Source organism: Chanos chanos, chromosome 8 (assembly GCF_902362185.1).
Source record: "Chanos chanos chromosome 8, fChaCha1.1, whole genome shotgun sequence".
Lineage (NCBI taxonomy): Eukaryota > Metazoa > Chordata > Actinopteri > Gonorynchiformes > Chanidae > Chanos > Chanos chanos.
Window position 1 is genome coordinate 10,346,326 of NC_044502.1, and position 16,058 is coordinate 10,362,383.

Here is a 16,058-nt window from a genome sequence, read left to right on the forward strand (position 1 = left end):
GCCACAAAAAAAAATCACCCGATTCAGGCCTAATTAACAATTTACAGTCCATCGTGAAGCGGGCGCTTTATGCAAAAGGGGCACAGCGCACCTCTGAAGCAGCCCTTTGGGATGCCATCGGGGAATGCACGTGCAATGACATTGATAGGTTCAGTGGACAGTAGTGGACTTCCCAAGGTTGCTGAGAGGGAAGGGGATGACAATGGAAACTGAGGAGGGCTTGTAATTTAATTAAGATGCCCCCCCCCCCTCCTTTCTGCTTTTGGTTTGTTTCCTAGTAACTGTGACTATTTTACGTTAGAACTACATAATTACTGTGAGAAAAAAAGTACACTCATATGTATTTTCTTGTTGTCAAACACACATGCTTATTAACTGTGCAGAATATATTTGGCGATTGATCAAAGTTCAGAAAAACAAATTAAGTTAATCTAAAATAAATGTGTTTATTATGGGGATACTGTCAGGTAAAACACAATGTGATATTTTCCCAAAGATGTTTCTTTATATTTTCTTTTAAAAGTGAAAAAACATCACTTGGACTGTACGTGTGCGGGGTGTGTATCGAATCGCTGTGTCAGCACACAGAATTAATTTTGAGTAGTTATTATGGTAATTAATTGATTTAAAAAAAAAAATATCACTGATTAAAATTACACAAGTAAAAAAAAAAAAAGAACATTTAATTCTTGGTATCAGAAACTTCAACTGTTCCTTCTTTAAAAAAAAAAAAAAATCCGTTCCTGAGGTCGCTGAGCTGAACTGGAAACCAGTGTCGGTTAACTGGAAACCACAGCAGATTCCCAAAGGCTGGAGACTATGCATGTGTTTAAAGAACCACACAAACCGTCTTTGTCCAATCTCCCCTACCATGCTCTTCAAAACCGAACTCTTCATCAAATTATTTTCTCAAGTAACACTAAAGTTGACAGGTGACATCTGCTGGCAAACGCTATTGAGAGCACGAGAAGCCACCGCTGGGTTTACGCAAGCGTCAAAACTTCAGGATCCACTGAATAAGACGCAGAGAGAGTGAAGAGCCAGCCATTGGATTTACAGTACTTTGGTGTGTATTTTAAAAATTACATTGCCAATGTAAAGTCCAACTCTTTAGCATAAACATCTTCCCAGTCTAAGAAAAAGAGTCCTTACCTTCAGCTATAGTCTTGATACAGAGGTGAAAAGTGGGCAGCATTTTCAGTACATAAACAACAAGGTCTAACTAAAAGAGTGTTACAAATCATCTTCAAATTGGGTGCCTCGTTACTTCATTTCATTGTTGTTGTTTTTTTTTTAATTATCAATGTCGCAATATACTGGTCAATAACGATAAAGGTGCTTGCACTCAAAAGGGAGATAAGACACTTCACATGTACGCAGTATGGAAGCATTGTTCTGGGATAATTATGACACAGATACGGTGAACAGACTGCACTTCTCCTAGTATTGCACTCAGCACTGATTGCTGATCTAGGGGGGGGGGGGGGGGGGGGGGGGGACATGAATAGGCGATGTCATTGCATCTCCATTCAAAGTAGATAAATGTTTTCACTGTAACGTGGAACAGTACGAGCTCATTCACTTTCAAGTCTAATGCAAGACATTTGATGCATTAATGAAAAAACAGTGTAAATATCTAACAATTTTGAGAGATAAAAATCAGCCATTGTAACAGGTAGCAAAACAAGTGCTAACTTCTGCTAAAAGACCACTGATCCAACAGTGAGAAACTGATAAAATGAATACAAATATTTCAGCACTAATATTATTCCCATTCTACAGTAACTCACATATTCGTATAAAGGGCTCTCAAAACAAAACAAAAAATAAAAACAAAAATAAAAACAAGTGGAGATAAAAAATATCTTATGATCATGATGAGAGTATGCTGATACTAAAAAAGGGGGGAAAAATCCATGTAGGGGCGTGTCGAAGGAGAAACACTACATTGGCTCATAATGCTTAACGAATCTTTTAACTGAGTCCAAGCACTTATCAGCTTTTTTTTTTTTTTAAAAACTCCACGCCCATTTGGCTAAGTACAAGTCTGGAATGAGCTTTGTGGAGACTACCCGCTCTTCTGACAACCAAACCATTCCCACGGCGGACCGGCATCAGTCTGTGACCGCGCTCTTGGTGCGTTTGCCGTGTAGCGAGACGCCCGAGGTGAGGGCGTGGCCGTTGCAGGTCCTGTCCGTGTCGTTCTGCCCCTCCTCTAAATCGGGGAGCTGCTCCTGGATCTCCCTAAGACGGCTCATGGCTCGGTCGATGGTGGAAATGGTGACCAGGTTGAAGTCGTGCATGCTGACCAGGTGCAGGAGAAAGTTCCGGCACAAGTTCCTTCGGGCAATGTGGGGCCCACATTTCTCCACGAAAAGCATGCTAGCTTGGTTCATCTGGTTGTCAGCTATGAATCTGGACAAGACAGCCGTAAAAGGGATGAGTGTATCTGGTAAGATTAGACTTGAGAAACACAATTTCCTATTTTTGGTGATTCAAGGTCACTACAGTAGCACTACTGGACTTGCTCTGAACACAGAGCCAAATTCAGAAGCCAAATCAATATTGAAACAAACGCTTATGTATTAAATTATAAAGTTCCTTTAACTTTAGCACCAACTACATCATGTTAACACAGAGATAACCAAAGTCTGGGTACAGCGGACCATTAACCCTAAAGCACATGGAACACGCCTCTAATCTGGGACACGTACCCGTGCCTCATCACATGAAGATTCCACAGCTTCATCACTTCCTTCTCTCCTTCATTCACGTCAGTAAACTCCTCGATTTGCTGTGGACGAAGAACAAGCATAATGAATTATTTATCACGACCGACGTTAAACCTCATCAGAATGATTTAGATCCGACGTAGACTCTGACCATCGCGGTCTTCTCTCTGAGCCACTCGGGATCCCTCTCGTCCTCGCTGTCCACCTCCATCTCCTGGGGTCGGAGCGGCATGCAGCTGTCGCTGTGAAAGTACAGGCGGTTGTGGCCGCTCACGTAGGTGCGCTGCTGCTCCGGTTCTCCGTCCTCTGACTCCAGGAACTCAGACAGGCTCGGCTTGGTACGCTTAGGCCTGTAACATACATTTTAACGAGTCGCTTAACGCGCTCAGTACACAGTCCAATCCTACAGGCTTCCGTATCTTCTGCCACTTCAGTATCTGATACTTAAGCGATTCTAGGTGTGAAATTGACATTCACAACTCCCAGCGACTCGCGATTAGACAAGATCGTTCTCTCCCAGGCTAAGGAGGATGTGAAGCTGAGCTTCCTGCGGCAGAGGCGGGAAAGGGTAAGGTACCTGCAGACCAGGATATGGGTGACGGCAGTCCTCTTCACAGGGCCGTTGCGGCTGAAGGCAAAGCCGGGCTGACTGTGGATGTCTTGGGGATTTCCCACGTACGAACCGTCATAACACTCGTTTATGGACACGTCAATCCTAGCACCTTTGGGGTGAGGCTGCACCAAAAACAAGAAGCACAAAAAAAAAAAAAAAAAAGATGATTTGGCACAAAGATGATGACATACCACTGTTTCAACGCGCCAGAGAAATCGGACCGCGACATTATCCGTGTAATTTTCAGGCTCGCCTCCGGGTCTTGATTTCTTACTGGTCTTTCCCGTCAGCGGAGCCAAAAAAGCTCGATCCTGCGTATTTATTTGTTGATAATAAAATAAAGGAGCAGTGAGATGATGGCTCAGCTATCGCCTTGGCAACGCTCACTCACACAACACAAATAAAACAGGAGGGCTTCCTGCTCTCACCACGTAGTTGAAGATGAAGCGGCTGTGAGACAGTTTGAGATGTTTGAGTAAGCTGTAGAGCTTGCCACAGTTCAGCGTACACCAGGGACAGTGCAGGTCATCGCGAGCCTCCGTCTGCTGGCGGGTGTTGTTGTTATAGAGGAACTAGAGAATATAACAATCACAAATCTCAGATAAAATCACTGCTGGGGAAGTAGGAGAAATTACAGTTAGGATATTTTTACTAACATCATGTGCCTCTGTGTACATTATAAGAGAAAGGGGTGTGTGTGTGTGTGTGTGTGTGTTTGTGTGTAAGATAGGATTTCATTTTAATGGTTTACAAATGGGTGACGGCTCTTTGAAAAGACTGGTACTTAGTAAAAAAAAAAAAAAAAAACACCTGGTAAAATATGCGTAGCTTCTGTCTGGGTTCGCAGACCGACTGTTCTCTTCTGGTCTGGATGCTGGTGCTGACTGAGTCTTTTACAGCTTATGAAGACAAAGAGAGCATTATGAGCAAACAGGAAATGAAAAATTTACATAATTACCACCACAAAAACCCTTGTAGCTCTTAAAATGGATAATCCAAGCTTTTTTTTTTGTGCTCTGCTGTTGCTCTCACCCACTGGGGCAGATCTGAGTGTGCTGGGCCTACTCTCACTGGTGCTGGTGTCAGAATTGCGCGTGGACAGCGGTTTGGCCACCGGAGCAGTGGAAGGATCGTTGGGGTCTCCCGTCCAGCGGAGGGTGAACTGCAGCGTGGGTCCCTGAGAGAAGGTCTCAAATGGTGGCAGCCTCTGCAGAGCAGATGGAAAATACTACAAAATTAGTGACGAGTTCTACAACGAACAGAAATAATGGTCTATTTTAGATTACACGTTCAAATAAAGGACGGTACACCTTTCCATCCAGAATGGTCTCCCACGTGGCTCGTTTCTTGCTGACTGGACAGTTTTCAATCTGTTGCATTGACACTTCATACTCTCCATCAAGCAGCTGCAACCTTCTGCAAGTACGGAACATGTTTTGTTAGCGTAAAATCTGCCAGATCTCACTGACATATTTAAGCTCAGCTGACTGTAAAACTTAATGCTTTGATGGCAGACGACCAAAATGGACCGGGGTTCCATTCGTATTCTTCACGGTACCTATTTTTGTCAAAGACGGTCATCTGCGCGACGAACGTTTCCGTAGCCTCTCCGTCATCTCTGTGTGACGAGTTTCTCTTCTTCCTGCCTGGGAATTCTTCTTTGACATCTTGAGGTGCAAAAAAGTTAAAAATATATAATCAAATCAGTACCAAATGACTGACGACAAACTAAAAAAAAAAAAATGCTGTTAAAACTAAAAAAAAAAAAAAGAAAAGAAAAAAAGACTGTAACTTTTTGTTTGCGACGCAGGAAAATAAACGTATGCATACCAATATTCTCATCTGTCTCCCCGTTCATGTACCCATTAGAGTCTCTCTTCCCTGGTCGAGACACTCTGAAGAGTAAGGAGTAGGATTTAACCATGTGGCTGTTGCTGGGTTCAAACTCATTGCTGGACACCAGCAAGGAGGGAAAGGCACCCGGCTTGGTTTGGCTGAGATCGGGGTTCAAAGGCACCTGCTTTTTACCCGTAGGCACTTGCTTTATTGGGCAACTGACATCCTGTAGAAACAAAATGGCTAGCAAGGTAAACGCATGAATGTATAACAAATTTCAGTCACTCACAACACTCGCAATGACAATGTCACGTTAAACAGGCTTGACGGGACACTCGAATTTAGATTCAAGAACTAGAAAGTTTAGACACGCCGAAGAGCTCGCAAAACAAGCAAACACGTGGATTGTGCTATTCATAAAAGGACTTACTTTACGCTTTTTATGGCAAACTTTGACAAGTAGCACCTCGAGAGACACTGAGTTTTGTTCATTTTCTGAGTTTTGACATGGCTTATCTGAAAAAAAAAGTGAGGTCAGAAAAGAATGAACTGTTGTATCGATGAGGTATCCTTATATGACCAAAAAATAATCCATTCACATCTCTACATAACTCATCATTCATGAGATTACATCGGATGTGATGAATCATTAGCATACCAACGACTGTTACAATTAACGATTAACCACTGTTTTGTGTTTTACCATAAACTCTTTTCCTCAGTGTACTTTACACTTACCATTCTTGTAAAAGAATCCAGTGAAAGTCAGTTGCAAGTGTGACGAAAAGCTAAAAAAAAAAAAAGAAGAAAAAAGTTAGAAAAAGCAATGAAATCAGGGCTTATACAGAACACCAAACTCACATTTGGTTTGTCTTAGTAAAAAACAACTGAAAATGTGTATTTTATTCAGTTGATTATGTTGTGTAGATATAATTATGCAAGCTCCTGACCACCAGCCGCTCTAGAGTTAGGACGTCCATCAAGCTACAAACACAGATTCAAGAGAGAAGAGGTAGCAGTACAGACAAAAACGAAACCATCAAACCGGCGCTGAAGGACCATACAATAAATCAAGGCCTTAGGTAAAGAATAAAGGGGCAGAGGACAGCAACAATAGAACAGACAGAATAACATAAGGTCTGGTTTCATCCGCAACGACGGGTGTGATTTGACGGTGAAATCTAGAGTTAGCGGTGAATTCTAGAGTTAACGGATTCCCAGTACTCCGAGGTCGCCAACGTGCGTGTAACAGTGAACAGCACAACACAGGCTGAAGAACAGACACGGCAGTCTGACTGCGGATCGAGCTGGAGCTACCCCTTACCTACGAATAAGTTAGAGGCACCCCAACCCTCGTACTTTAACATGCCCTTATGCAAAAGCCAGTACTAGCCCCATACGCATAAAATACCACAGAGGATTCATACTGTTACAGTGTTCTCTGCTAGTCGTTAGCTGCAGTACCTGTGAGACTCTTGCTCCCCTTTCATCCTCTCTACTCTGGGGAGCATGTCATCAACTTTAAATGTTTTTCTAGGAAAAAGAAAACACAGAGTCGGAGTTAAACGTGATGAAATCAAGAAATTGACTTCACAATTAGTCTGCTCCAAGGAGTAACAAATAAAATCAATCAATCAGTCAAGTGATTTTAAACATGTGCTCACAGACTCAGTCATACTCAAACTTTGAGCTTGAGTAAAATGTCAGCTACCTTTTGGCATTTGTTCGAGAGTTTCTGTGGGACATGAAGGTCAGAGTCCTGTGTAGAAGTATTGGCTGTAAATGTAAAGAATTATATCATTTACAGATGACTGTTTTATAAACACTTCAACCAATTATCAGTTATTTCTACAAATACAATGACATGTATAACACAAAACTGGGTGTGGAACACACCAGTCTAACAGGTCTTTGAATTCAAGTTGTCAGGGTTTTTTTTTTTTAATGATGTGTACAGCAGTTTACATACAGCGATTAAGTTCCTAGTCCTCAGGAATCTATATATTTGCGTAGGTTCTGGGGAGTAAACAGAAAAGAACAACAATGTAACAAAACGTTTAGCCGACATCAACGGGCCAACTGAAATGACTGTGGAGTGTGAATGCTACCAAGGCCGTTGATATTAAATACAACTGAAATATACCACATGCACATTACGAATATTAGTTTTTGTACTGAGTACAAAAAGATTCTTACAGTGTAGAGGTAAGATAAAATCACCGTTACATTTAAAAAACCCTCTCCCAAAGTCAACTTTGGATATCTGACCCGAAAGTGAAAATGAACTTCTTTAATAATTGTAACCATCGTAAATCACAAACATTTATTTGAAATACCAGCCTGCCTTCCACTTACTTTCGAAGGCCTGTAAGAACAACTCATGATCGGCTTGAATTTGTTCCATCTTAGGCTTCTTCACCGTATTCATAACCGAAGCTGAGGACTGGTAGACAACATCGTTCGTTTTGCAATTTGAAGCATTACTCATGACTTGACCTGAGTACTTTTGGGGAGCCATCCGATGACAGAAGTTAACGTTAATTCCTTCGTCCAAGCAAGCGTTTCCACAACAAAGGACAAAATTGGCGATAATGCTAGCTATCTGGCTAGACAGTAACTGTCTGAGCTATGAAACCCGACCTAACGTTATCCTTTTAGCAAGATAGCATCACCTCAACTTTCCCGACGTATCAGCCAAACGAGAAAATGGAATCTTTAGACACACGACAGAAGCATCATTCACTACATCAACGACAAACTGTCAACACAGAGCAAACTAATCTGCCGATTAATCAGCAATCACCCAACAGATACCATGCAGCAATGTTAGCTGGCTAACAGACTTACTGGCGAACTGGTAATATTTGGAAACGACAGAAAAAATACCAAACAGCGGGCTATTAGCCATCCAAAAAGTCTTTCGCCTACTGATAGAAAAGCATCTAGTTTATAACGCCTGTCAATATAAGCTCGGAGGGGTCGTTTTACATTATAAATATTTACTGTGGTGCAAAATCCTAAAACTAATGTAAATCAGCATACGAGTTGACCGAGCCATCGGATGGACGTGTATCCGCCCACATCAAATTCTCCGCCAATACAGTTCAGAGTCTGTTTTGACTGACGTGAAATCACAGTCTGTGGAGGAGGCAATTTGCCGCCAAGAATGTTTTGGTTTAGCAACGGCTAAGCTTGCTAACTGTAGATAGGTACTCATGATGAGCGACATTAAGAAAATAAAGGCAAATGAAAAATATCCCGCAATAGTTTCTTTCAAAGTACAATTACAGGTTTTCTTGTGCACCATGCATTACATTTCAAGTCCTAACAGTCGTATATGAGCTCGGACCTGTTCTCCAAAGAAGAGTTTCCGATCGGACGTTTTTCAGAGGAACAACCGGAATAGAAAAAAAAACAGCTTCCACACGTGTGTGTAGCTAAAATGTGTCTGATGTTGTTGAGAGTGTAAATTTCATCTTTCAGGAACTGTAATCATCAGAATCAACTTCCATTACAAGTAAATTGTAAGTACCCGGGAGAACGAGAATGGCTGATTTGGTACAGCATCGAATAGAGAACAGGATTCCGGAGCTTGAACAACTAGAGAGAGTGGGACTGTTCACCAAAAAAGAAGTGAAGTAAGCACCATTTAGCGCATCGGATAATATTTAAAATGTCATGTCGTGGAATCGGAAACTGCATTAAATACATCTTTGATTTTACAGGTCTTTGCTTAAAAGATCCACTGCTTTGGAGTACAAGTTGTATAGGGCAGTTTCAAGCAAAGATGATTTCATTTCCTATGTTCAAGTGAGTAACTCCCCATTAAAATGAATTGGTAAACCTAGGTCACTGGATTCATACGTGCTCAAGCCTTGTCTGAAGTGAATGAATAATGTAGCTGAACGTGTTTCCAGTAATAGTTTGGGTATGTCTTGGTGATACGTTTATATGGTTTTATCTTTGTTTTATCATTACATAGTATGAGATTAACGTCTTGGAGCTCATCAAGAAGAGACGAACGGTAAGTAACGTTGTGATATTCGAAATTACTGGTAGTTGACATTGTTACTGTATTTCATCACTTTAGAGGAGAAAATTCAAAAGAAAAATCTGTATACTCAAGTCCTTGTTCCTGTCTTTTCAGCACATTGGGTACCAATTCAAAAGGGAAGAGATAGAGTATCCCATCATTCAGAGAGTGAATAATGTTTTCAGAAGAGCCACGTCAAAGTGGAAGGTACGGAAACATCAAAGGGAAATAGAATACGATTCCATTTGCAAATTCTGTGTTAAAGCAGCATTGGTTTTCTACAACATATTTTTGAAAAGCTTGTGCTGTCGTAGCAAAAGTGGAAATACTGTCTGGAGATCATGTCACGGAACAGTTCTCTGCTAATCCCATTGTTCTATTCATAGGAGGATGTGCAGCTATGGCTCTCTCAAGTTGCATTTTGTAAGAAATGGGTATGTGGAAAAAAAAGATAACGGCTTAAGTTTTATATTGTTTTATATTCACTTGATGGTGTTGTTGTGAATCTCGTTGCATGTATTCTTCTTCTTTTCCCCAAACTAGGCCACTAAGGGCCAACTTAGTAAGGTCTTCTCCTCCATGCTTGCCATTCATCCAGACAAACCAGGTAACGTTCACTGTGCCGCAAGTCAGGACCCATATGAAGATAGCATGGCTTCAGCAGAACTCTTCTGTGTGTCTGTGGTTTTTACAAGAATAAGCCCAGATTAAAAAAAAAAAACAAAAACAAAAAAAAACCCTGATTAAGCGAATACGTGAAATATGCATAACCCAACAGCCTGAAAGGTTTTATAACAAAAACATTTCCTTCAAGAATACCTCATTTTTCTCCTAGCTTTGTGGATCATGGCCGCCAAATACGAGATGGAAGACAGGGACTCGTCAGAAAGTGCCAGGCATCTCTTCCTGCGTGCTCTCCGTTTTCATCCAGAGAATCCAAAAATCTATCAGGAGGTGAGGGGAAGCTGTCAGTCGCCGTGTGCCGTTACATACATTGGTTTGTGCTGCTGCAACAGAAACGTAAAATACTACCGTGATGCATCATAGCCCTCAAAAACGCAAATGTTGCCAGCTAGCTACCGCTGCTTTTGAAACTCTCTGAATCTGTTAAATTGGTTTTACCCTTCCTGATCATACTGCAGTTGAAGGAAGTTTGCAGGGATTACCTGTCAATGTACTGTCTCACTGCAGGTCAGGGTTCATTTGCCCACTGCACAGACTGTTTTATTTGTCTGTTTGGTTTTTTTAACACCTACAGTATTTTCGAATGGAGCTGATGCATGCAGAGAAGCTGAGAAAACAGCAGCAGGAACTCGAACAAGCCCAGATAGATGTGGTTAGTTATTTTCTCCATTTTATTTCTGTCCCTTTTTGCAACACCAAAATTGTGGGTTCATTTGTAACGCGCTGTATTTTAATGTTGAATACTTTTGCGTCTAGAGAGAGCCAGTAGCAAACAAACAGAAGCTTGCACACTGTAGGTATATAAAAGCAATGAGCCAATGTTAAGACCAAGGTTGCCAAAATGCTTCTAACTTACTTTCCAAAGATCCCGTAGCGTAAAAGTATTGTACATAAAGGTGAATAAGAGGACCAAAGGTTTACGCCAAAGGACCATCATCAGTGGCAAAGAGAGTGGCACTCCTATGAATTGTTTTTTAGTGATTAGTGTAGTCTTCATAGGGTGCAGTCTTTTTTTTGGTGTTTTACATGCAGACAAACCGGGGGTGTCTGTAGGTTTCTGTTGGGGACTGTAGCTTGTGGTCCCTTGAATATATTCTGCTCTATAGTACATTTCTTTTGTTGAACCTTTAAATGTTGTATATCCTAACTTTATTCATGTGAAAGCAAGCATCCTTTACTTTAGCAGTATTGATCTTTGCTTTATGTTTACTCTTTGCATGTACGTACATTACGCTGTGCAAGTTTCTGTTCTCTGTTATCTCATTAAGGTACAGATCTGTGATTTTATTGAAATAGGTTCAGTGTATTGCTTCCACCAGCTTTTCTCTTGAGTTTTATGAGTTTGATTGGGGCTATCATTGGGTAAACCGCTGTCTGATGAACTGGATGTAATACAGAAAGAGGTTCTGCATCTGTTCTCTCTCCCTCCTCTCAGGGTGAGTATGAGTTCTCACCAGAAATTCTAAGTGGCAAGCTGGCTGAGGTTGTCTACAGAGATGCTTCACAGAAAATCAAAGGTGTGTGGCTCGTCAGTTGTCCTGAGATGTTTGGCTTCTTCTAAAATATTTGTAAGGTTCTGGCAAAACAGTGTTCGAAGACGCAAAGATAAACGCTAGAACCTCTTCATTCTGCAGGAGCAGAATTTATCCTGAGCCTCCTGCAGATAGCTGCAGTTTTTGACTTCACCAAAGACCTCCAAGAAACTATCCTCCAAGAGTAAGACATATCTTGTAACACTCATCTTTTTTTTTTTTTTTTGTAACTAAACATTAAATTTTATGGTTTAGAAAACCACATCCGACTACTCTATTTTATGACATGATTATAACAGCGCTGTTTTAATCTACTCTATCACTAGGACATTTTTCTTTACCATGTTGAAAAGCTAAAGCTACGGGTAACCCCTTTTAGTCTTGAGCTGGTAAATCGTCTCAGGTCTTATCACAGTCGCCCATACTGTTGTATACCCTTAACCACCGAACTCATCTCTCCTACACTGACCTCACTGTAAGAGCTTTCAAACGTATCGCAATCTGGCTTCGCCGTGCCGCTTTATTGGATTAGCTAGTGTCGTTTGTCCTTCGAGCTTGTCAAATTCAAAGGTTGAAAGCTTCTAAATGTCTTCTCAGCCTGCAGAATCACCATACTGATGACTCCTTGACGTGGGACTTCATGGCCAAGCGGGAGCTGGAGACAGCCGTAGCCCCGGAGCTCCAGACTCCTAAGGGCAGGGCCACAGACATAAACAGGAAGGAGGAGCGTGCTTGTATAGTGTATGAAGAGGGTCTAAAAAGCCTTAATACAGGTACAGGCTACTGATGTTAACTTCAACCAGACCTTTCATGAAATAAAGCTAAAAGCATTTTTAAGAGCTTATGTGAATGTGTGTCCCATGCCAAGAGGTAAATTTTACAGATAACCCAGATGTGATATCACTGGTGTAAGCTAGAATTACACTAGAGTTAGTTTTATTAAATTAGTGTGTGTGTGTGTGTGTGTGTGTGTGTGAGAGAGTGACATGAACCCTGCACAAACTGTTCTTTTTAATGCTTTGTTTTGTGTTTTTGATAGAGGCCATGTGGACATGCTACGTGACTTTCTGCCTGGACAGATACAAGAGGAAAACGAATGTCACAGAATTAAAAGAAAAGGTCGGTCTCTCGTGTTTCACAAGCATGTCAACCATTACAGATGTGTTGTTGGTGTCTACCATAGGTGTAAACACAGTATGAGGATGACTGTAATTACATAGTAACCTTGAAATGTGTGTGTGTGTGTGTGTGTCGCTTCTGAGATGAAGTCTGAGCTTTTTTGACTGTGGTTAAATCCCTCAGAGAAGAGAGAGATTTCTGAATGTGCTTCAGAGGGCTCACGACTCTGCTCTGCTCCAAGAAAACTTCTACAAGAACTGGGTATTGTATGGTGTCTAAATGCTTTACATGTTGAGTGAAACTAGACCGAATGTTTCGTGCCGCATCATTGCCACAAGTCACAGACTTCATTGATGTGCTCTGATCTGCTCCGATCTTTCATTTTAGCTGCGGTTTTACTGAAAGCATGTACAGATTTGATGATTCGTGGTACAACTCTTATTTCCATCCAGCTGCAGGTTCTTCAGTCCTCGGGAGACAATGAACATGCTGTACAAGTTGCCATAGCAGCCACCCAGCGCTTTAATCAATCGGTGGAGACGTGGAGCTTGAGCCTGCAGACATTGGTCAAGCTCGGAAGTGAGGAGGCGGGCCGTCTATTCCAGGAAGCCCTGAAACATGTGAATCCCAAGGTGAAAGATTTTTCACAGCCGCCTCTAAATGGGACATCTCCCTCAAACATGCCGTCTGCCCTAATTAGCCTCCTGCAGTAAATGGACTGCTGTAGCGCTCTGCCCGCTTGTAAAAGACCAAAAAAAAAACCCCCAAAAAAACGACATTTGTCACGTCCAGGTATTTTTTCCTGTGACCCAAAGGCTTCTCACTCCTCGTGCAAGCAATTTGCGTCACACAACAAGTTATAGTTCGCGGCTTTTGGTATCTGAACTCTCTTTCACAAGTCTGCTCACCAGAAGGTGCCGTGTGCACGGGATTAAGGGATCTCGTTATGTAATTCCTCACAGTCACAAAGGAGCTGTTTTTTTTTTCCTACAGAATGAGCACTCACACGGAGCTAAGAAGCAGTAGCCATAGTATTGTCTGCAATTTCTGTGTTACCTCTATGTCTAAACATGTCTTTTTTTCTCCTTAGGAGAGTTTGCCCCTGTGGCTGCTGAAGGTTGAATGGAGTATGTCCTCACAGACTCCAGAAGAGACAGAGGCCTTATTTAAGGTGCTTTAAGACCCTTTCCAACCATTGGATGCACCAACATCAATCTAAGGAGCATGGTTGAAAATTTTCCAATGAATTTGATTTATAGACCAAAATATTTCATTACTCAAACTCTGCTGTATATTTATTTGCCACATGACGTAGGCTGGTCTTTTACCTCTTTCTTGGAAACCTGCCCTTAAACTGAATATTCATATTTTTCCTGACGATATTCAAATGTAGTATTAATAATCCTGGTGTAACATGAAAAAACAGTAACACAGCGGTAGCCATAAACAACAGGGCAAGAGACAGTACTTCAGCTGTTAAGTTGGTGTTGCCCTGGAGCAAGCTGTTGGTCATACCATGCAAAGTAAATATTTAGCAGTGGTGTAAGAGGTCCTGTCTTCGTTTTCTGCAGAAAGGTCTGTTGTCCCCGGTGCCTGCAGTGTCTACAGCCATGAAAGAGAAGTACCTGGATTGGTCCTATATGACCGGTGGCTACAAAGTGGCTAGGAAGACATTCACAAGGTATTTTTCAACATTTTTTTTTCTCAGCATTGTTCTTCAGTCACATTCTAAATGTTCCGTGGAAATGTATATACCTATGTCATGGCTTCACAATATCCAAATTGTGCTTCCAGTTTAAACGAACACAGACCCTTCACCAAGGCGTTCTTCACACGGATGATACAGATTGAGAAAGACCAGGTGAGTGATTTGGTAAAAAAAAAAGGAACGTTTCAGATTTAAACCTGCATTTTTGCATCAAAAAATGTTTACATTATTATTTAATGAGAGTGAACCTTGTTTTTCAGGAGACTCCAAAAATGAACAACCTCAGAGACTACTATGAGAGGGCACTGCGAGAGTTTGGCTCCACTGATGATGGTGAGTGGTTTTAAGTCAAGCTACAGCCCATGTTCAGTTTACTGAGCAGAGCTGACAAGTGGTGTTAAACAAGTCTAGAAAATAAGCGTACTCTGAACACGGTATTCACAAATAATAAGTTCACTAAACTCTAATTAATGACCTTTTACACAACATAACTATTTCTTCCCAAGACCCTGGACATTTCCGATTAAAATGTAAACCGCTCATGTTTGCAGATCTATGGATGGAATACATTAAAGAGGAGCAGGGTCCTTATGGAAGCCCTGAGAACTGTGGGAGGCTGCACTGGCGGGCCATTAAGACGCTGGAAGGCCAGGCTGTTGAGAACTTCACCACAAAGTATACGTTATTTCAGACGGGACACATACAGTGAATGTCTGAGCTCCTTCCCCTAACCTTAATGCCGTTCCTGTTCTGAAGCAAGACTTTGAAACTCAACATGTTGGAATTCCACATTCAACTTTCTTCTGTGACCGTCACAGAACCAGTTGCGGTGTTGTTTTTTTTTGTTGTTGTTTTTTTCCTTTCTGTTAAATATCACATGTTTTGGAAAACAGTTGTCTCACAAAAAGTTCTTAAGGCATGTGTTAAAAGTTAACATTTTTATTATGAATTTATTAGTTTCTAATTAAATTATCAAAGGGTTTCTCTTTTCTCTTTACACAAATAAACAGTAGTTTCACACTCACAACTGCTGAAATGAGACATTTGATTAAGTAACCCCAGTGTAAAACTTTGCTAAGCAATGGAGCATGGTCTAACACCATCTACTTATGCCCACTTGCTCTGTTCTCAGACATTCTCATCCATAAAAATAGTGGTTCAACATGTACCAAACATCAAATTTGAGTAATTTCCTCTAGTGCACCATTCATATTCCTATTAAGAGTATCCGTCGAATTAGCGTGTGATATCAAGTACTTAAATATAGCTCTCTGGTCCACTTGATTAAACGCAGTCCTTTGAAGAAATTTGAAGCTAGTGTTTGTCTAATGAAAGCTGTACTTAAGCAAAAAGCAGCCACTTTTTAAAAATATCCTAAATAGCTCTGCTAGCATTGTAGTTGCCCATTAATTTGACATCAACGAGATGATCGTAGGTCCTTCTAAACAATAAGGAGAAACAGCGTTATATAAAAGAAACAAAACCACTATCTCTTATGTTTAAATGAAGAAAGCAAAATATTAAATTTCACTGTAGACCATGTAATGGTAAAAGAGCACATACCTTCAAACAAGATTCAAATTCCTATCAACCACCCACATATACTACCTCATGTTAATGAGACTATATTACTACATATTATAAATATTATATATATATAACAGTCTAGACAGAAATAACCTAGAGAAATACTGTCAAAAGTTAACAAACACTGAATTATTACAGGAGATAGCTGGCTCATTCAATATCTAGTTGTTAAGGACACTTAAATATGCCATCAAATTAATTATTACTTAAAAAA

The 16,058-nt window shown here is 40.9% G+C and overlaps 2 protein-coding genes across 2 annotated transcripts; one reads left to right on the forward strand and one right to left on the reverse strand.

The window, feature by feature from the left end:
- Positions 1–1,497: 1,497 nt before the first annotated feature.
- On the reverse strand, positions 1,498–8,234 carry suz12b (SUZ12 polycomb repressive complex 2 subunit b). Its single transcript, XM_030781797.1, has 16 exons — positions 7,537–8,234; positions 7,151–7,197; positions 6,893–6,957; positions 6,646–6,714; positions 5,920–5,969; positions 5,612–5,697; positions 5,176–5,407; positions 4,904–5,012; positions 4,656–4,761; positions 4,378–4,552; positions 4,156–4,244; positions 3,774–3,917; positions 3,310–3,467; positions 2,884–3,082; positions 2,715–2,794; positions 1,498–2,415 (listed from the first exon to the last, which is right to left on the reverse strand). Exons 1-16 carry the CDS (start codon positions 7,697–7,699, stop codon positions 2,115–2,117), a joined length of 2,073 nt encoding a protein of 690 aa, XP_030637657.1. The 5' UTR covers positions 7,700–8,234; the 3' UTR covers positions 1,498–2,114.
- Positions 8,235–8,668: 434 nt separating this feature from the next.
- utp6 (UTP6 small subunit processome component) lies at positions 8,669–15,084 on the forward strand. Its single transcript, XM_030782429.1, has 19 exons — positions 8,669–8,819; positions 8,907–8,991; positions 9,164–9,205; positions 9,329–9,421; positions 9,601–9,648; positions 9,758–9,821; positions 10,050–10,168; positions 10,473–10,550; positions 11,334–11,415; positions 11,533–11,614; positions 12,028–12,203; positions 12,470–12,549; positions 12,733–12,810; positions 13,002–13,181; positions 13,640–13,720; positions 14,121–14,230; positions 14,344–14,410; positions 14,518–14,590; positions 14,809–15,084. The coding sequence occupies exons 1-19, from the start codon at positions 8,728–8,730 to the stop codon at positions 14,964–14,966; spliced, it is 1,788 nt and encodes a 595-aa protein (XP_030638289.1). The 5' UTR covers positions 8,669–8,727; the 3' UTR covers positions 14,967–15,084.
- The last annotated feature ends 974 nt before the right edge of the window (positions 15,085–16,058 follow it).